General features: G+C 28.7%; 1 protein-coding gene across 3 annotated transcripts in view; it reads left to right on the top strand.

The window, feature by feature from the left end:
* Sac1 (Sac1 phosphatase) overlaps positions 1-23,120 on the top strand; it is a 30,506-nt gene that overhangs the window by 5,284 nt on the left and 2,102 nt on the right. For all 3 annotated transcript variants that reach the window (XM_067269594.1, XM_067269593.1, XM_067269592.1), the window contains exons 2-16: positions 9,007-9,101; positions 10,644-10,721; positions 10,804-10,931; positions 11,411-11,560; positions 11,647-11,706; positions 11,772-11,805; positions 15,278-15,465; positions 15,923-16,009; positions 17,211-17,279; positions 18,603-18,682; positions 19,503-19,601; positions 19,718-19,856; positions 20,966-21,035; positions 21,189-21,261; positions 21,376-21,469. In XM_067269594.1, coding sequence (XP_067125695.1) covers positions 9,007-9,101; positions 10,644-10,721; positions 10,804-10,931; positions 11,411-11,560; positions 11,647-11,706; positions 11,772-11,805; positions 15,278-15,465; positions 15,923-16,009; positions 17,211-17,279; positions 18,603-18,682; positions 19,503-19,601; positions 19,718-19,856; positions 20,966-21,035; positions 21,189-21,261; positions 21,376-21,469 — 1,444 coding nt within the window. The remainder of the gene's footprint in view (positions 1-9,006; positions 9,102-10,643; positions 10,722-10,803; positions 10,932-11,410; positions 11,561-11,646; positions 11,707-11,771; positions 11,806-15,277; positions 15,466-15,922; positions 16,010-17,210; positions 17,280-18,602; positions 18,683-19,502; positions 19,602-19,717; positions 19,857-20,965; positions 21,036-21,188; positions 21,262-21,375; positions 21,470-23,120) is intronic.

Here is a 23,120-nt window from a genome sequence, read left to right as displayed (position 1 = left end):
TAATAATAATAATAATATTAATAATCTTTATTTGGCATAAAAGGCTTTCGCCTGTTACAAGGGCGTTTTATTTAAACGCATATTTACATCTCATATAATAACATCTTAACAACAAATGTTATTTTCTATTTACTGATCTATAGAATTTTATTAATATTTTGTCACAATTATCATTTAATAAATTGTTTAACATAGTTATATAACATAAATCGAGTTAGTATTACTCTATCAAATACCAGGTGTATAAGCTTAAATCCGCTGTTTGCTAATAGATGGCGTTAGTAAGCGTATTAAGCTACCGTGGAGACGCCATATTTTTTTTTCGATGACTTTGACATTTGTCAACATTAATTTGTGCACATCATCAGCGATTTCATACGACATCATACATTTTTCCTTTGTTAATCATGCCTAGTTTTGTGCCAGAAAAACAGCATATGCGGGAAGCTCTGCTTTTCTGCTTCAATTTGAAGAAATCGGCTGCCGAAGCTCATCGAATGCTTGTGGAGGCCTATGGCGACAGTGCTTTATCGGAAACCACGTGCAGAGATTGGTTTCGTCAGTTCAAAGACGGCAATTTTGACCTGAGCGACAAGAAGCGTGAAAATCGGCCCAGGAAGGTTGAAGACCATCAATTGCAGGCTCTTTTGGACGAGGACGATACCCAATCACAAAAAATGCTTGCCGAGCAACTGGGTGTTACTCAACCAGCTATTTCCATGCGTCTACGTGCCATGGGAAAGATTCAAAAGATCGGAAAATGGGTGCCGCACGAATTGAACGATAGGCAGATGGAGCGACGCCAAAACACATGCGAAATCTTACTCGCCAGACAAAAAAGAAAGTCGTTTCTTCATCGGATTCTAACTGGCGACGAAAAATGGATATATTTTGAGAATCCTAAACGCAAGAAATCGTGGGTTGATCCAGGAAAACCATCAACATCTTCCCCAAGACCAAATCGCTTTGGACGGAAGACGATGCTGTGCGTTTGGTGGGATCAGCAGGGTATCGTCTACTATGAGCTGTTGAAACCTGGTGAAACTGTCAATGCCCACCGCTACTACCAACAACTGATCAAATTGCATCATGCTCTGCGTGAAAAAAGGCCAGATTATCAGCAAAGACACAACAAGCTGATTTTCCTCCACGACAATGCACCATCGCACTCGTCAACATTGGTCCAAAACTACTTGAAGACACTCGACTGGGAGGTGCTACCCCATCCCGCTTATTCACCAGACCTGGCCCCTTCTGACTATCACTTATTTTCGTCGATGGGCCACGCGCTCGCTGAGCGCCACTTCGATTCTTACGAAAATGTCCAGAAATGGCTTGATGAGTGGTTTGCCTCGAAAGAAAAAGAATTTTTTTGGCATGGTATCCACACATTGCCCGAGAGATGGAAAAAATGTGTCGCTAGTCAGGGAAAGTACTTTGAATAAATTTGTTTTTGCTTGCTATGAAAAAAACGTGTTTTTTTCTGACTAAAAAACAGCGGATTTAAGCTTATACACCTGGTACATTTCCTTCTCACTAGTACAGTTAGCCAGTGGCCCAATTTGGAGCCTTTGTAGTTTATCTTTTTCGTTACAGCATTCACATATAATATGAAGTTTAGATAAATTTTTGGTACAATTTGGACATTTAGATTGGGTGTAGTCTATATATTTATCATTTATAATTATTCCATTTTTATTTAGCCTAATCTGTATAAAAAGTAATAAAACATCTGATTTTTTTTTTACATCCAACGTATTTATTATTTGTTTTGTTATTTTTAAGTCATTGTTAATTTATCTGGATAAACATGTAAATTGTTATTAATTTAAATGTGTAGATATTCAAAATAATGTGTAATTAAGAATTTATAATGAGTTAAAGTAAATTTTTAATGAAGTAAGAATTTATATTCTTTATAATTTTGTAAATAAGTAATTTATTTAGAAAATCTTTACTTTTATAAATTAATGCAGTCTAAATATATAAATATACTATATATATTTAAATAGTCAAACTCCATTAATTATTTTTACTTCTGTTTTTACTTTTTACATTTCTGTGTATATATTGTCTACTTGGACTTTGTTTATTAATATGACTTATTCTACTGAGGAAGTTTCTGGTTAGCAAAGAAGGGAGATCTTAGTCAAAAGTCAAAACAAAATATCTTTATTTTTACCTGTCTCTTTGCTTCACCAGTATAATAATCAGAAACTTCACCAGTATAATAAGTCCTATTAGTAAATAAAGTCTGAGTAGACAATATATACATAGAAATCCATTAATTTATATATATGTTGCAGCCAGATTATTAAATTAGCCACTTTACAAAGCGTATAGACATTTGATTAAATGGCACCAATTTGTAATAAAGCTCTATTCAGCCACTTTACAAAGAGGCTAAACCAAATTCTGCCAGATTGAATGACATTTCATGTTTTACAATATGACTGTCCAAACGATTAGCCGCTTTCGAATGCAGCATTAGATAAGCTGCCAGATTGTCATATTTACTTCCAATTTTTATCATTTAAGCACTAAGCAACGTTGCCAGATTTGACTGCCAAAATGGGCTACTCTTGTTTTAGTTTGGTATGAAAACAAATCATTTGGCACATTGCCTACTTTTTGGGCTACAAAAATTTGACTTGGCTACATAAATTATTTCATTGTTTGTTATGGTATACTTATCTCTATCTGTGTCACCTTTTAGATGTAATTTTGTACTAAAATGGGAAAATGGGCTGATTTAAAGAAATCATCTTAGTCAATTTTAAAATTAAATAATTGTGGTTTTATTAAATCACAAACAACTTATTAGTTGTTTTAGTACCCGTTAAGATTATTACACAAGAAAATTAATTTTTATAGTCCATGTTGGCAAGATCATTTGTTGCATAATTCATTTCATTCTTTGCCAACAGTGATCAAAAAGTTGTAAAAAATGTAGGAAACATTCAATATGATATTTCACAACAGACATATGAAATTTGATTAGTGAAAATACTTTTACAATACACAATAACCACAGAAAGTAATGAAAATTTATCACCTGATCTACTCTGTCCAGTGGAGCTCATTAATTAATGTAATTCCTGCTTTAAACCTGTTCATGCTATTTGCGGATTGTCTGAAAGTGGTAGAGATTACGAGCAGGGCTATGGAGTCAGACTCATGGAGTTTTGGTGTTTTAGTCAGAGTCATCAAAAATCTGCCAATTCCAACTCTGGATGTATCTACATGTGAGGGCATAATTTAGTTCAACCACTTTAAAGCTTAATAACTCCTGTGTTAAACCATCTGACTGCAATTCAAAAACTACAGAAGTTATTAAGCTTTAAACAGGGTGAATAAAATCATGCCCCAAACATACACATTCTAACATCCATACATACAGAAAAACACCCCAAATCTTTTGCATATCTTAACATTTTAAGGTGTGTCGAATCCAAAAATATAAAAATTTGGAGGGTCATTTTTGACCGATCACTACACTTTCCCTTTGTTTTATATAACAGCTAGGAAGGTAAAAATTATCAAATACATATTTATATATTGACTATGTCAGTACTTAGAGGAATCTTTTAGCTTTAGAATAAACAAGTTTCCATGTTCTATCCTTATTAGAACTCTGTTTATTGAAGCTTTTATTTTGAAGTCACATGATGTTATCAAAATTCCTGGGCCTATTTTGGTAACAAGTCTGATCTTAGTCAGAGTTGGATGGTAAGAGTCAGTAGATTTTTAAATGACTCCACAGCCCTGGTTATGGGTCAAAGATGATGTTTTATATGCAAAAGTAAGCATAATAGACAGTATGAATTGAAAGATAAAAAGCATGTAAAGGAGTTAAGTGGGCTGCAGAGAGATGGTTGATGAAATTGCTAAGAAATTCCCCTATTAGATATGGGAAAAATTATTGATTTTAGAAACTGAGTTTACAAGGTAGGGACTAAATCTGTAATAATTAAAAATTGGTTCTGTCACTACAAATTACAAAAGTTGTCGAATGATTATAACGATGAAATACCAGAAAGATCAGTATTACTGCGAGAAGCTGTGACTAACCAATTATTATTTGATGATCAAGAATTTCAAAAATGTTCATGCAAACCTGCAAAAGATTAGTATCACACTAATAGATGCACTTGTTTCAACAAGAAAGTTCTTTGTGGATCTAAAAGTCAGTCCAGTTTATCTTGCATTAATAACTAATACATCTATTTCATACATTTAATATTATTTTGTAACTATTGAAGAAATTTAAAAAGTGTTTTCTCATTTTTATAATTTAATTTTGCACTGTTTGGTAAGTCAAAGTACCTCTATTTATGTTGTGATTTTACAAAAGTTATTCTTAACTATAATAAAGTACCTAAAAATTAAGAAAAAACATATATTACTGTTAAGTAAAGATTTTAAATGGCCAATGAACAGTTAAGTTGATTAGTTATGTAAATTATTATATTATTTCCTAAAAGCAGGAAGTAATTTAAATACTATACTCTTTTCAAGTTTATAAATAAATAATTTCCATTATGCAATACCATATTTTACGGACTATAAGACACTATGGACTATAAGATGCACCTTAATTTTTAAGCAATTTTTAAAAAAAATACCTATAAGACGCACCTGAATTTTGGAGGCAATTTTTCAAAGAAAAAAGTGTTTCTTTAGTCTGTAAAATACGGTATGTTTTTTTTTACTTCTAATGTTTTTGTCCCTAACCTTAGTGAATAATTCACATTTTAGTAGAGACTGAGATTTCCATTGCTTTACAATGCGGCTAAATGTAGCCAGCCACATTGTAAAATGCGATGTAATGACAATTTGGCTGAATGTTAGTTAGGCTAGCTTTATTATAAAGCAAAGTGGCACTATTTAATCAAACAGCTAGACATTTTGGCTAAATTAACAATCCAGCTGTGACTTATATATATACACATACACTGTATTTGCTCAGTTAAATCAGTTTCAAATAAACCCCAGGTTTGAAAGGCATGAGAAACACATTGAAGTAGTGTATTTTATAGGTTAATGTAGCTTAGAGTGACAGACAAAGAATTTAACTAAAATCTCTCTTTAAATTGTCTAGAGTCAGATAGCACTTCCTATTCCAAGGTACATGGAAACATCTCTTGAAATAAAATTATAAATATTGTTGATTATTAAGCTTAGGAAGATTAGGAAGCTTAGGAACTGTAAAGAGAGGACAAGTTTAAATCAGAAGATGGTAGTCAAGAATCTAATTTTGACAATGACATTGAAACAAACACAAATGACAATATAACAATCAAATTGAAAAAGGCTGAATATGGTTAATTATGAAATTAGTAATTATTTTAAATGTTGTAGTTGTAACTCATAAATATACTCAATAAATGATTATGTCTACAATACAGTGATCAATAGCCTTTAATCCAGCAAATCAATAAATTGAATAAAGTTTTTGGCAGCGTTTTATCGACCGTCTTCAGATTAAAAAATAATAATGGTTACGCAACAGAATATGAAGTAATCAAATCAGCTGGAATATTTACAGTAAATAACTAATTGATCTTTAATTTTGCAGTATTTTTTCTGTTTTAAATAATCTTAAAAATAAAAATAATTTTCAATTTTTTTAAAGGATCATTTTCAGATTCAGTGAACATTATAACAGAATATTATACATTTCAACTTATTTTGCTGGATTAAAGTTATTGATCACTGTAAAAGGCTTGTAACATTAATTTGAATGGTATTTAAGTAAGATTTGTATACCTTGTCATTTAGTTGTAATAAAGCATTAAACTTGATATAAGTTTTGGGCCACTCTTTAAATAAGGTAGTAATTTACAGATATTTGTGAAAAATATAAAATTGTAAATGTTTTTAATATGATAATTGAATGTTATCTTTTACTTAATATAATCATTATATGTTAAAATGTTTGATATAATTTTTGCAATTAATACTTATAAATCTATTATAGCAGCCTTAACAAATAGTTGTAATGAGGCACTAGTCAGATAATACTGATATAAATGATGTAGATACTGATTACATTATCAAAAATTTATATAGAAACCAAGCCAAATTATACTATAATCAAATGAGAGAGTCTTCTAGCCACTAGTTAATCTGGCTGTATTATTTGATTATTAGATTATATTAACATTTACTAAACATTCTATGATTTGTATAATGGTATTTTGTGTCAAATATCAAACAGCTGGATTTCTTTATTGGGCTAGAAGATATGGTTGATATTTTCTCTCAAAATATTATAAATTATTTCTAATATGTTTAACAAGAGATGGCAGCATATCTCTTGTTAACTCTAGTTAACAATTTACTTAATAATTAATTAGCTTTAAATAGCCCGTTAAAGGAATCCAGTTGTTCATTTGTATTTGAAGTAACTACAGTAATACCCGAGATACTTAAGTAATGCAGACCATAGACTTTATGTAAGTCGAATTTGTAAATTGCTTTGATGTAACTATATAATTAATAACTCAATACTGTATTTATTATTACAGTAGAGTCCTGTACAATGCGGGGATTCGTTACGCATTATACGGAACGGGAAATCGCGTTATTAAAACCTGCATTATCACACGATTTATGAAAGTTTAAACCTTGGCCTATAAATTGAAAAAAAAAAAAAGTATACCTCTGATTGACAAAATTCGAGGATTGTTGCTTGCTTTATTTGCACGTTGTATGGGACTCTACTGTATATGTGTACTGTACATATATTGTTTGCTATTTTTTTTTTGTAACATTGCCGCACCTTTTGTGCTTTCAACAAATCAAAGTTTTGCTTTCACTATTGTATTCACTATCAAACTAGATTGATTTTACTTCTCCAGCTATTGTTGTTATCATCTTCCCATCTTCATACATACAAATTATTTTTAATTTTTCTTCTAAAGTAATTGCAGTCCTTTGGATTTTTGGTTTATTACCAATGAATTTGGTTTGTCATTTCGATTGCATTTTAACGGTACAGTACTGTAAACAAACAGCGAGCACTATGTAAATGTAGTGGTGGTAAACAGGTTATATTTAAACAAATCACTTGAGGCAAACTACACTAATGATGTGAAACAATACATATAGAAAAACAAGCAATGAAGATGTGCTTGGTTTTGCTGCTCGACCTTTACTGAGTATTATAGAAGAATCTTGTGAAGTTCCACACCAGGGCAATCTTTCAGGATCTTTTAAATTAAATTATTTGTAATTATTAATTTATTGTGAATAGTCATACTGGAGACTTATATTTGCAAAATTACTTAAAACTGCTCTAGAATCATTTATTTAAGATTTATAGATGTAAGAACATCCTAGAATTAAAATTATATTGTTTGTCATTGCATTCTGATTTTCTTTATATGATATATTACTCTAATAAATGATGACTCATTATAATTTGCATAAATGCAATGATTTTATAATTTTAATAATTAACTTATATAAAAAACTAATTGTAACAAAACATGATATACTTAATGAATTTCTAATTTGTTAGCCTAATTCTAAAAATTATAAACAATACTATGAGTAATTTTAGTATTACTCATCATGTTCAGTTTTTATCTCAAAACAGAATGAATATTGATTATTCTCATTATTTATAGCTGTAGTATGTAAGTTGTCAGTAACTGAATGCTTTTTGCGAATATGTGAATGAAATTTCACGAGTTGATTGTGCCTAACATTGCAATAAATAAGAATAAAGGTTATATGCAATTTCTAAATTGGAACAAAGTTATAGTTTGGAACAAATCTAATTTTGCACGATTCAGATTAACTAATTGACTAATGTAGTTGCTTGTATGCAAAATTTTTGCATTTAATCTTACCCAAGCTGTTTTTTTTAATTAGGTATTTTAAATTAATTAATTGAAATAATAAAATAACTTAGGAAGAAATTAAATTAATTTATATTTTTAGAAGGAAACATTTATTTCTAGTGTAAATGATTTTTATTCATTTAAAAATCGTCCTGAAATTTGTACGTATTTTGTATTGTTTGTTTAAAAAATTTTTAAATTTTATTCTAATTTGACGATCGGATCCGAAGTTTGAATAGAATAACACCGCAAACATTTAATTCAATAATAAATTTGTTTGACATCTAACAAACAAATATAAGTAAATTTTGTTTTTTTTTTTTTAAATTTATTTCTAAATTAATGTATTAATCTAATTTGTGATGTAGTTAAATATTTCTTAAGAAATGTAATAAACATATTTAATTATCAGTAGTTGTTAATAGATATCATTAAACTACAATGATAAATTATCGTAATCAGTAAGAGAATTATTATCCAATTCTAAAATTGAATTATGCCTATATATCAATACAGTCAAACCTGTTTTTATGCGCTCCTTTTATGTGCGATTTTTTTAATGCGAATTTTTAATTTGTGCGGTATAGTTGGCGACTAGTCTCGTGCGATTCGTCATGTCTTACGTTGACTTATTATAACTAAATAAACTTATTATAGCATAAATGCACTTATTATAGTAATATTATTGCATGAATATGCGAAAAATGAAATAATTTACTTTTTAAGTCAACAAAACACCACCTGGACAAAAATATGTAAAACAGACGATAGACCAGACGATGCAGTCAAGTGCTGACATCTGTTGTCAATAAATTCTATTTCGTACGGTTTTGAGTTATTTTCTATGTGAGACTTTTTTTATGCGGTCCCTGTTGACCGCATAAAAAAATTATTTTTTTAATTGTGTCGCGAAAACTATTATTTACAGCCATTCGTGAAGTTTCGTGAGATTTTTTTTAATGCGTTTTTTTTAATGCGGTCCCTATCCCCCGCATAAAAACAGGTTTGACTGTATATGGTAATTCAATAATTTTGATGTTATTCCTTTATTTCATTTATATATATTTAAATTATTTTTTAATATAAATTATGATTTATTTGCATTTTTAATATTTAATTTTTGAATAGAACATTTATACGTATTTCTGTTTTATAGATATATAACTCCAGATAAATTCTATTTAGAACCATTAGAATCACCAGATGAATTAATTATTATTGACAGATTAACAAAAGATATCAGTTTACAAAGTGAGTATTAATTAATATAATTAAAGCTATTATATACTTAATCTTTTTCTAAAAATTTAGCACATTTAGTATTGGGTCCTTCAACAAAACTTAGTTAAATAAATAGCCATTGTATATTGTCAGGATATCTTACACTAGGTCAGTGGTTTCTCTGGAGAACTAACAAACTGAAGACAGGTATGAGGGAGTTTCTTAATAACCCTTTTACTATGAGCAAATGTATGACTGCTAGAGGAAAGTGGAGTGGGAGATTAGCCTCTATATTTCTGTTCTGAGAGAAGATTTTAATTACATTAGAGATTTATGTACAGTAGTAATGTAAGAAAACATTTTCAGTATATATTTTCTTACATTGCATTTCTGTCTAGCACATAACATATTCAAATGTATTGACCACATGTTTTTTCATAGAGATAGAGAATGTGAGAATTCTTAAGATAGATGGATGATTGTTAAATACCTGAATTCATTGATAGACTAGCTGAATCTGGGATTGACAGTGCTTGGATCAGAGGATGACACAGGTGATGGATACAAAAAGGACAGTCATCCTAAAAAAAAAAAAAACAGAGAGAGAGAGATAGAAGAAAAGGCACAAGCATTCAAATTAATTTTAAGAAGATTTAATCTGTATAAATATTTTAATATGACCTAACTTTAAATTAGATTATAAAAATAATTAAAAATCTAAGGAAATGTTAAATGACACAATGGGCTAGGGATAAAGTAAACAAGGTATTAATATTTAAAAATTCTGTGGTTAATGTAATCAAAAATATAAACAGCAAAAAAATTATACATGTATATATATAGATACATACAAACAATTCTGTAGTCAGACATCAGTTATTGTTCACCTAGTAATGCTAGCAAAACTTTTCATCTATCTATTTCTAGTGATGTTAAAACTGCTGCCTACCTCATTTACATATCCTAACTCTAGTTTGATAATTCTGTAATAATTATTTCATCAGTAAATAAAGCAGATTTATGATACTTTTTTGACTCATCTCGGAAGTTATTTTGTGTTTCTATCTGGAAATTGGTGTCACGTGACTTACAGCGTCCAGAGAGACAGATGGCAAGTGATAAGCTCGGTTTGAATCAACAAAAACAAAAAAAGACTGAAATGTAACCAAACAAAAATAAATAAGAATAATATGAAGTCTGGTTTTATCTCACACAATGATTAAAGTCTAATTAAAGCTGAAATAAATTGTTTTTTGACATTATTGTTACTTGTATTAGAACGTAATTAACTAGTTTAAATACTACTAAAGAAAAAAGACTAATCTTATAGAAATATAGTAGTAGAACTGCAAGATTTTTATAAATGGAAGAAATATTTATGAAAAGGTAAAGATTATATAACATTTTTGCTTGTTAATTAATATATGTTATTACATTTTATGAATGAATATGTTCTTAGATGACATTAGAAACATTAGAAGAAGAGTTTTTTGAATTAATGAAATTATGCAATTAATTAAGAATATAACAGTGACTTTTGTTTATGAGTATGAATTAAATGTTTAATTTCAGTTAATCAGGGTCAGATTCCAGCAAGTGCAACAAGTAAACCAATATGTGGTATTATGGGTATTATTCATCTTATAGCAGGTATACTTTTATGATCCTTTAGAAGTTTGTTTCTTTATTTTTAAAAAAAATTAATTCTTAATAGAATTTTGATATTTTCCAGGTCCACATCTTGTATTAATTACAAAAAAATCAAAAGTAGGTGAGATTAATGGACAATCGATATGGAGAGTAGAAGATACTGAAATACATGCATATGCACGAGCTTCATTGCATCTCACTGAAGATCAGGTCTGTAAAATAAAAAATAATTTTATTTAAATTAAAAAATTACACTTTGTAATATAAAAATACAGTAGAGCATCGATTATCCGACCTTCGATTAACCGACCGCGTTTTAGTCGGCAAATTCAAATGTCCGCTAGTGATGTGGCGCTACAATATTTGGTTATGTCTTGGCTACTTTAATATTATTTTTGTTAAATTTTGCATGTTTTAGCTGGCAGCACTGGCTCGACCATGAAAGGGAGGCTAGTATTTTAAACCAGGCCTAATACACTATACTAATAATGTATTTTTTCATACTTTTCGGTTATCTGACTTTTCAGTTATCTGACCAACCCCAGTCCCCAATTGAGTAGGATAATCGATGCTCTACTGTATTCACAAATTAGAAGAAACAATGTCTTCATATTTTGTTCTTTTCAACACAAGTCTTTATGATGGTCTAAAAGGTTGACTCCATTGTAATTTTTATTAATTATTTTCAGAATCAATATGACAAACAGTATCTATCCATGATACAATCTTTTCTTCGGACTCCATACTTTTATTTTTCCACATCTTACGATCTGAGTCACACGGTTCAACGATTATACAACACTAGTCCGGATTTTCTTCAAATGCCGTTGTTTGAAAGAGTAATTATTTTAGCTTTATTCCTTACAATTAAATTTGATATAAAAGACAAAATCTCAGAGTAAAAATCTATTAATGATTTTTTTAGGGGGATCAAAGATTTATTTGGAATCATCATCTAATGAGGGACCTTTTAGCACAACAAGAGGTAAGTATTCCAATTCATGTGGTTGATTTTTAAAACTATTTTTTAATCTCAGAATTTTTTGACAGTTACATCGATACTGGCTGCCGGTAATTCATGGCTGTATCCTTATTTAAAAATTTCGAAATTTATATTATAGATTTTTAAATAAAGTTTTTAGCAAGTTATTCTAAATCCATTAGAAGTGTTTGAGACCCAATTGATATACTGTATTTTTCCATCTAACATGCATTCCTTTTGTCAGACTTGCTTCTCAAGTTACAATGCACTAGATTTAGATGGAAACCCAAAAATTCATTTTACTACTTTATTCCATAGAGTTTTCTCCTCCTGACATATGTGTGTTGTTTGGCTCTTTCTAGCTTCGATCTCATCAGTTGTGGTTCTATATTTTATTTTAGCTTTGGCATATTGTTTTTCACAAGATTGCACAAGCAACTTTTGTGTGTTCAGTGCAGCAGTACATTAAAATTGTCAGAAAACAGATTTTTTGTTTTCGAGGTTTTAGAAATCTGAGTGCACGTTAGATTCAAGTAAATATGGTATAATATAATATGTAATTAATAGTTTCAATTTCATTACAGCCTTATTTCATTTCCAATTGTAAGCATATAAAATTCTTACAAGAAATTTAGAGCTTACAGTTAGAGACATGTACTTTTAAAATCACAAAGCAATAATTTTATTATTTTGTTTATTACAGGATAATATTGGTATTTACATATTAACAAGACATTTATCTGTATAAACATTTGAAATTTCTTTTTTGTTTTGTGTTTATTATATTTATTAAATTTCTACATACTCATTGTATATTCATCTACATGTTCAAATATCTTCTTCTCTGCTTTGATTTGGTTTTTTGAGGAGCAAGAAATAGTTTTTAGGTGATAAATTGACAGCATATAATGGATAAATGAAGATATGAAGGAATGAAGGTGTTATGTTATGAAATCTAGACTTTGTGTGAATTATTGTTCAAGTTTTTTTGAAATTATTTCTGTGTAAATATATATTCGGGGCTATTTTTCAGCTGGAATGTGCCAGTACATCATATGGGCAGGTATCATAAAAAGTATCAATAGCTGGTACTATGTACTTCACTGGCATTGCTCAATAAAACAACTCTAGATCTTCAGTCACATACATTTATACTGGCAATAATTTTATTTAGAAAAAGAGCACTGAATATATTCACAAAATAATATATCACAAAGAGTATTTCAGTATCATTTAATTTCTGAGATCCGTTTCTGGTAGGTTAGAAATGAATACATTACACCTTCATCCATGTGGGATAATAGGGCTTTGTAATATAACACCTTTATCTGCTCCTGTCTTATTTCTGCAATATATATGTTACGAAAACATGTTTTAACTAGTTTTTACTGGGTGTCATTGTTAAAACTAGAATTTACTGCTAGTCAAAAATGAATTTGAGTTAAAACTAGTTTTTACTAGACAAAACTGGTTTTAACAAAATGGCTTAGTAAAAACTGTTTCGACCAAGGTCATTCAGCTAACACGTTCCTATAGTGTATGATGAATTTCGTATCGCTTTAACCCTTTTCCCTGACATCTTGTTTACGTTTATTTTGAGATCCCTCCTAAGGCAATATAGGTCAGTCGGGCAATATTATTTTAAAAGTTCACCAAAAATCAAATTATTATTATATCTATATGAAAAAAATCACTTACATTTATTAATATCTTTAGTTTTAAATACGATATTTTTTAATGCATTTTATTAGAAAAATTTATAAGAAAAAAAATATATATATCAGAACTGACACATGAACTTGATAGTGGTGCCTCATATAACGTACATAATCCGTTCCAGGTGCACGTCCATTAAGTGAAACGTCCGTTATACGAAACGCATTTTCCCATAGAAATACATGTTAAAACATCTAATTCGTTCCTCAGCATAAAATAACCGTACTGTATCATTAAAAAAATGAAAATAGGGTGCATTCTTTTATTCCTCCGCGTAACTCTGCGCAAGCGACATCCGTTTAAAAATTCCTGTGGAACGCGTTCTTAAATTCCGGTGGGAGTGCGCGCCGTCGAACGGCAAAAACAGCCTCTTGTAGCAGTAGTTTATTGTGGAAAGCAACATGGCGTCCTCCATAGCTCAGATAGTTTCGTTTCCGGGTCCATTATGTGGTTTTATGAATGAAAATTTAGAAATTGTGAAAGCGCAAGTTAGTGCACGCGGTGATGTGTCTTTACGAATTTTTTTCGAATGGTAGCCCGCATTCTAATTTTTTTCGTAGCTATTTTGAATGCGCTTTCAACAAATAATCCATTTTATGGTTAAATTTTACAATTGGGGCCCTTCTTTTGCCTTTAAAAGCTCATATTTTAGAATTATAGATTCCTCCATCACGATACCATCGATAGTGCGAGCGCCGCCATCTTTCTTTCTTTCACCGTCGTTCCTAAATGCCTACAAACAGCAGCGCACTCCCGTAGTAGCGGAGATGCAGAGCGACCGCTATTAAAGAACGCACCCATAGAGCAGTCATCAATTATGCCAGAAAGTCCGTTGTTCGCAGCCAGTCCGTTGCTCGAGTCACGTAACGGCCAAACAGAAAGTCCGCTGTTCGCAGCGTTCGTTATTCGAGGCGTACGTTATACGAGGCACCACTGTAATTTGTAACATTTTGTGAAAATTAACATTGTCTAGTTACATAGTTGTTTGCTGGCACTGAGCCAGAAAGACGTAGAATATTGTTTTGTACAATTTGATATAGCACTTATCGCACATTATATCAAACGTTTGTTTGAAATCAAAATTTTATACTGCTATCAACTAATATAATGAATTATTATACTTTATTCACTTCATATCGAACGAGATTATATCTGTTGTTAATAAATTTTACAAAAATCAATATTTACCAAAGTAACGATGAATCGGTACCCTCGAAGTTTTGCTTAAAAAGCCAGGGTACCGATCGATCGGTGCCTTCAGGTACAAAGGGTTAATTAATGTTAATAACACAGATGTGTGACCAATATTTTTAATAACTATCATATTAAATAATACAAATGTTTTAATCCCAATCATCACTTTATTTATTTCCCCCAAACATATTTATGTAGCTAAAATTAGTTTTAACTAATGTTAAAAGTTAAAAAGTTAATGTTTGATTTTAGATAAAACTAAAATGTACAGCAGTAAATTCTAGTTTTAACTAGACAAAACGGGTTATAACAATGACATCCAGTAAAAACTAGTTTCAACTAGTTAAAATGCGTTTTCACTAAAAACGGGTTTTTACTGTAACATATACTTCATCAAATATTATCTGCTGTGTGTAGATAATAAACACTAAATATTCCTAATTCATTACAAAATGAATATTGATTTAAAGTGTTTCTACAAAATCGTAAGTACCTTTCATCTTCAAAAATAATGATTTTTTTAAGATATAATTTTAAAGACTTTTAAGGTTCTTAGAACAGTAATTGTAGAAAGATTTGTTTAATGCAAAACTTTACATAATTTTCTTTATGATCAAATTTTGTTTTTTTTTGAAGAAGAGAATTTTTCTTAACTGTATTATAGTTATATGTATAAAGCCATGTATTATTAACCAACATTCTTTTTCGTGGATATTGATATCAAGGAGAAGTTGCTATCGTGCGGGAACACGTTTATTTATGCGAGGCGTTGATACGGAAGGACACGTGGCTAATTACATTGAAACAGAACAGATTGTAGAATATGACGGTTGCAAAAGTTCATTTGTACAGGTAATTATTTTTGTACTAAATACAGTTTTACATAAATGCTAACTAATATAACTAATGGCTATTATAAAATAAAATATTTCCAATATTTATTGCCTAATTCATTGAGTTATATATTAAATTTAAATGTAATTTTAATATTCAAATAATGAATATGAATCTGAAGTAAAAATGTTGCTTATTTATAAATTAGTAATGAAGCATTGATACTTTAGATAACTATACTAGTACAGACCAGTCTATAATCTAGATTGGATTTCCAGAAATTTTCATTAGGGGTTTGATTTAGTTATGTTAGGCCAACCCCTTCCTCCAAGATGGATTGTAGGCTTAGCCATGGAATTTTTTATGAATTGAATAAATTTATATAAAATATGAAACATGCATTAATAATGAATATATAGTGTATATGCTTAAAAGAAGATTATGTTTATATTTTTTTTATTATTAATTTTTTTAGACAAGAGGTTCTATTCCATTGTTTTGGAGTCAACTTCCAGATCTTAGGTACAAGCCAAAACCAACATTAAGTACTACTAACAATCAGGTAAGTTTCTTTTTTCTATAAAACATTTTTTTTATATTGAAAATATCAATATACAAACTCTATAAACACAGAGTATGTAAAGTTTTATATTAAAATAATTGGTTTTTATAACTATTCAAATTATAATGTCAAAATTAGATGATAGATAATATATTAAAAAAATAAAATGTAAGTTTTATATTTAAGATATTCAATAAAATAAATAAATTAAGAAAGTAAACTGAGTATATTGTCTTTGAATATGAAATTTCTCATGAAAATATAACTAAGTCTGTGTATTTGGTCCATGTAAAAAATTCTGGCATGATAAATGATTGAAGTCAGAAAGGGATTCTAAATATAGGAAAAATGAATTAATTTTATTCATTGCTAACAATAAAATTACAGTAAAATGTCATCAGTCAATTGTTTAACTAAAGATTGAACATAATACCTTGAGTTTTATGAACTTGAAAGTATTAATTTATTTTCATATTGTTTTAAAATTAATTTTTACTTCTCTCTTTATTTAAAAAACATTTTAAATTTATAGTGAAGTTTAAATTTTACTTATTCTGTATTGGCCTGAATATAAGTTGACCTCCCAATTCCGGAAGCTTTAATTTTTGAAAAAGATTAGGACTCTAACATAAGTTGACCTTTTATTATTAATTTTAGTTGCATACAAAAGATTAGCAATTTGCATTAAAAAATCATCAAAATAATACTTTATCACTTTTATCTTTATCAGAACTTTCATTGTCATTGTGGCCTTCAGCCTGCTTGAAGGGTATGTTGTTCTGTGTTCCATCCAAATTGTTGGTAACACAACATTAAAACCTTTTATAATTGTGTTGTCACCAACAATCTTTCGTTATTCTACTGTTCTAACTTTTACAAGAAAAATTTAAATAAGGACCAAGTTAAAAGTACTTACGTACTTTCCGTACTTATGTAATCATTTTTATTATACACTCCATTTTTTATTTTTATTAAATGTTTTTACTTTGATTTCTGAGCATTTGTGCCCATTATCATTAGTATGATAAGCCTTTACTATTATCTGCTTCATGTTTGTAGATATTTTAATTAATTTAATTATACCAAAGGCTAAAAGCAACTTTTGTAATATTAGAACAATTCTTAATAAGTAATTAATTATATGATTAATTTTTAAAATATTAAACTGATTCATAAAAAGGCAATTATTTTTCTATTTCAGGTTGATGGTTATCACAGACATTTCGATAGTCAATTGTTAACTTATAATAAACAAATAATTATTAACTTGGTAAGTAATTTTTTTTTATTTTGTTCGTTTATGATTTATATACAGACATATAATTAGATATGTCACCCTAAATTAGTGGTTCTAATTGATAGACTGCAAACTCTTGAGGGATTTCCAGATTTTAGTGGGTCACTTATCAATGGAGTATTATTTTTTAAAAAACTATTAAAATACAAGTTTTATTTAAAGAGGAAAACAAAAATGTATTTTTAAAAATTTTTATACTACATTTAGTATATATGATTTTCAGAAATATATCAGGTTTTTAAAATAAATATATGACTTCTTTTTGTTTTTGGCTGGAACATTTAAATTAGGAAACAAATTGGAACAGATTAGGTAAAGTTAGATTAGCAGAGGTTTGGATTGGCAAGAGCATACAATACTTATAAATGTTTCATAAAATAAATCATGTCAACAGAAACGACGTGGAGAATATAATTCTGAAACAATAATGCAGCAACAACAACTTTTCAAATAATAAATGAAGCAAATATTTATTGGTTGTGTGTTTACAATTAATAATCTGTCATTGAATTCATATAATTAATTATTTAAGTTTCTAACTTTTGACTTTAATCAGTCAAGCTTAAAAGTTAATGGGACTCTTGCTGACTGTGTTTCTGCACAATCCATTTAAGTTCTTACATTTTAACAAAAATGGTGGCTAATTTACACCTTGTATAACTGCAGAACATATTAATATAATTTAAAACAAATTAAGAAAGAATTTTAGAATATTTGATAAAATATTGCATCATTGTAAAACCACACCAAAACCAAATACCAAAATTACAATTGGTAAATTGATTTTTAGCAACAAAATACCTTATGATAATTGACAAGTAAATGTTATTTATACGGATCTTAATTACAGTAGAATTCCAATTATCCAAATGCCAATTAACCGAATGTCTAATTATCTGAACTATCACATGTCCTCTCTCTCTCCCACTAAAATCACTACTGCAATTCTCCTATATTGTGACTGCATGATCAGTGACATCAATATGTGAGTAGCATAACACTGATCATTTGGATCAGTGTTAGGCTACTCACATATTGATGAGTAAATAAATACAGTACATGTACAGTACTATGCTACAAATCTGTAATTTCATTCTTTACATGTACCCGAATTGTTGATTATCCAAATCACCGGCAGAACATATCAATTCGAATAATTGGGGTTCTGCTGTATATTCTAACATTTGATATTAATAGTTGAATAGTTCTGTAAATGAAAAGATATAAAATAAATTACTTATTTTTGTTGTAAGTTATCAAGTTAAGATATAAAATTTTGATTTTAAATATTTGCAGATTGATCATAAAGGAATTGAAGAAATTTTAGAAACAAATTTTGCAAATGCCGTGAGAGAATACAATAATCCTCAAGTCAGGTATTTTAAAATAAATTTTATTTACTTTTATTTCCTACATTATTGATTCTCAATTATCGAGTCATGGTACACACAATTTTTGATGGTGAACCAGTATTGAAAGATGTTTTTATGAATATAAATGAAGGATTCCCACTGGGATCACTATAGATCCTCTGTGGGGTCAATAGATTTTTTAAAGAAGTTGATGCAACTCAAGGGGTCAATGGAAAAATCAAATATTTATACTTTTTTGAGAATTTCAGATAAATTTCAAGTAAGAATAATAACAATTATGTGGGAAATTTATTAACTGATTTAATACTTTACTTGATATATTATGCAAAATGTTGGAAATAACAAAAATATTGTAAGGAGGTCGAGTGAAAAGAATATTTTCTATGTGGGGATTAATGCAAGAAAAATATTGGAAACCCCTGAGATAAAGAAAATGTGACATTGAAGATGTGCAGTATTTTATATATAAAATAAAGAAATAATAATTAAAAAAATTAGCATTTTTGAAATGATTGTTTTAAATTTAATGGTGTACCCTAAACTTCTTATGAACTCTTATAAGAAGTCCAGGTTACACCAGTTGTAAACCACTGTTCTATATTGTTACCATTCATCAGGATTTTATAAAGATATAACAGTAGCCCTGTATTTATCTGAAATTAGATTATAAATTAGAATATGATTATAGTCTCTTAAAACTGATAAATTTTTTTTTTTCAGAAGTGAAACCCTTCTCTTCAACACTAATTTATAGTTTCAACCAAGTTGGAATATTTGTAAAATTTTAATGGCTGAGAATATTTAAAAATTTTTACAATTGCAGGTATGTGTCTTTTGACTTTCATAAAGAATGTGGTCACATGAGGTGGGAAAGGCTTTCATTGTTAATGGAAAGAATTAACCAAGATCAGAATGAAATGGGGTATGTTCTTCTGTTATAATTCTAACCAAATTCTAAAAAAATTTTCCAATATAAAGAAATATATTTTAATTTAATTTATGTACATAAATATATCTTAACATAAGTTTTCTTTTTAGATATATTCTTATATTTAGAGATGGTACTCTATTACAACAACAGGAAGGTGTTTTTCGTACAAATTGTATTGACTGTCTCGATCGCACAAATGTGGTACAGAGTATGTTAGCCAAAAGAAGTTTACAGAGTCAGTTAAAGGCAAGAAGTTTATTAGATCTTAATTAGAAAATTTAATAAAATTATTTCTGTAAGAAGCAGTATTGGTCCATATTAATGCCTGCCTTGTCAAACATCTCTATTTTAAGAGACAAGCATTGATACTGACTAATATTATTTCTTACAGAATATGGGGACAGACTACTCAAAATTTAATACAATTATATACAGGACTAAATTATTATATTTTATATCAATATAATTTTATAATTTGGCTGATATAGTTGAAATAATAACTTGATTCCATACAAACATAATAGAAATAAGATTCTCGGCCAGTATTAAATAAATATATTTTTGCTTCATATCAAAGCAATTTGTGTATGTGTTTATATGTGTTTTGAAAATGGTGTGCAGTATTAGCATCAAAATAATATACAGTAAAACTCTGGTTATCTAAATTGATTCATTCTGCAAGTGATTCGGATAATCGAAAATTTAGATAAGTAGATTAACATGTAAAGAATGAAATTTAGAGGGTAGCAGCACAATATTGTACTGTACTGTATTTATTTATTCATCAGTGTGTGAGTAGCATACTACTGATCATTTGGATCTGACACAGCAAATAGATGTCACCGATCATGCAATCACATGACAGGAGAATTGTATTGTGATGTCAGTGGAAGAGAGAAAGGAGAGCAAGTGGTGGTTTGGATAATTAGACATTTGATTAATCAGAGTTCTACTGTATTGTTATATAGTAAGATGATTTTAACTTTAAGTTGTTGGAGAGAGGAAAAGGTGAAATGTTAAATTCATTGACTATTTATATATTTATTTTCAATTCATAAATAAAAAAAAGAACATTTATTTTACGTTATGAAATTTCCTTATCCATTCATTGCAATTAGATGTATTAATATGGAAATATACATAGCTTAGTGATTGAATGAAAATTAAAAGCAAAAAAAGTGAAATGTATGTTTTTTTTCTATCTTTTCAGTGATACAAAATAAATTGTGTATATTTCCATTCTAGTTTATATTCTGGTGATAAAATTAGATGCTGTTTTTAAAGGTAAAATAAAAAGAATAATAAACAGTTGAAACATTAACTAATCCCTTTTTTCCTCTTAAATATAAAAACAGAGGTTAGGAATTCTAACAGATGGTCAAAGAATTGAAAGTCAGAGTCATTTTGAAACAATGTATAAAAATGGTAATTACAACTCCTGTATTTTTGAAATTATGTTGTAATTAGTTTAATGAGTTTTATATAAATTTACAATTTGAGATATTTTGAATAATGAAGATAATTTTATAATAATCTGTTATCATCCTCGGCATACTTATAAATTTTTTTTGTTTGCAGTTTGGGCAGATAATGCCGACATCTGTAGTGTACAGTATGCAGGAACGGGCGCTTTGAAAACAGATTACACCAGGTTAAGAAATCGTCTTTGAGTATTATTTCTATGTTTACATTTCTTACACAAAAAAATATTCAATAAGAAAATATTGAAATATAGATTACTTTATTTGTGCTCTTAATTCCAAAGAACGGGGAAAAGAACAGTTTTTGGAGCCATGAAGGACGGACTGAATTCAATGATTCGTTACTACAAAAACAATTTTGCGGACGGATTTCGGCAGGTACGTGCATCTTGGCAACTTATTCTATTTTTAGACGTTAACAAATGACATTAATAATTTTATAAGTTAAATCCTTCAAATCTTAATTTTTCTTCCAGAAGTATGTGTCTGACAGATATCTAATTTAATTTTGAGTTGTTTTTTTTTTTTTTTTGTCTTATTCATGTGTACCAGATATACAGTTACAGATATAAGTAAGATATTAATTTATACTAAAATACAAATTTGCAAAAAATGTATATCATTATTATGCAATAAATTCTCCAGAGAATTGTAGAAGCACTAACAGAACATTCTCTTTATAACATCCAATTTGTTGTATTTAAAAATTAACCTTAACACTTAATTAATATACAAATTCCAAAGTAAGGAAGGTTTTGAAAAACAAAAATTTGAATAATCAGACGTGAATTAAATTCATAAAATGTTAACTATCATTAGTTGAATTAATTATCATCAATAAGATAGGTGATTTTTAGTCTAACTTCCTCTAAAATTTTAAATAAGCAAATTCTAGAGACTCTTATGAAATGTATTTAAAAATTATTCCTTGTGCTTATTATGGCATTATGCTCATTTAAAATAATGTGTTGCCATATTTTAAATGAGCATAATGCCATAATAAGCAAGCATAAGGAAACTTTTTTTGAGACAGTATGATACATTTTTAAAATATGGAATAATTCTATATTTTGTGATGGAATGTCTAAAATTCCTAATAAACAATGTTTCTTTTGTGATTATCATCATATATTATAATTAAAATTTTAATACTCTTATCTTATCTCAATATATATTAAGAATTGCCTACTTTGTACAGTGATATGACACCTTTTTCTTCTTATTTCTATTTCTTTTTTTTTTTGTTTGATACATTGTGATTCATGAAAGACTAAAATAAAAGTATTTAATAAAATATTTAGCCCATTTGTAATTTCAAATGATATAATTTATTAATTTTTGAAGACATATAAATTAGGACACAAAAATGGGATTATTTATATGACAAGAGCATTATAATGGCTCACTTTGCATTTTTATGAGCATAATGTCATAAGACATTGTATTTTTCCAGGAATAAAATATCACTGAAACTATACAGTGTTTTTTCATAAGTCATGCACCATAGGAGATTGTGCAGAGAAGCATTGGGGGCAAGTGTAGAGTGTATTGGTTAAATGATGCATAATTTTGGATCTGCAATACTGGCAAATGGAAATTAAGTGCACAAAAATCATGTGCACGCTCAAATCACTTTCAACTAATATAAGCTCACCTGCATGTAGTTGTGAGGAATTGAACTTGTATTGTGTTGTTGCTATCATCTGCATATCAAGTATTAAAAAAAACATCAGTTTTTTAATTTTTTTAATAATATAATTTTATTTGAATAAAATTAGAAATAACATTAAGGAACCGGTAATGTTTCGTGTATTAAATAGAATCGGTTCAATCCTCACAGCTTACCTAGTTGCGAGTTACAGAACTATGCAATTGGGCCTACATTAGTTGAAAGTGATCTGATCATGCATGTGAATTTTGTACACTTAATTTCCGTTTGGCAATATTGCAAACCCAAAATTATGCATCCATTTAATCAATACACCATACACTTGCCTCCAATGCTTTTCTGCACAATCTCCAGTGCATG

Source organism: Centruroides vittatus, unplaced genomic scaffold (assembly GCF_030686945.1).
Source record: "Centruroides vittatus isolate TY-2023 unplaced genomic scaffold, ASM3068694v2 contig_352, whole genome shotgun sequence".
Classification (NCBI taxonomy): domain Eukaryota; kingdom Metazoa; phylum Arthropoda; class Arachnida; order Scorpiones; family Buthidae; genus Centruroides; species Centruroides vittatus.
This window is presented reverse-complemented; position numbering and strand designations above follow the sequence as displayed.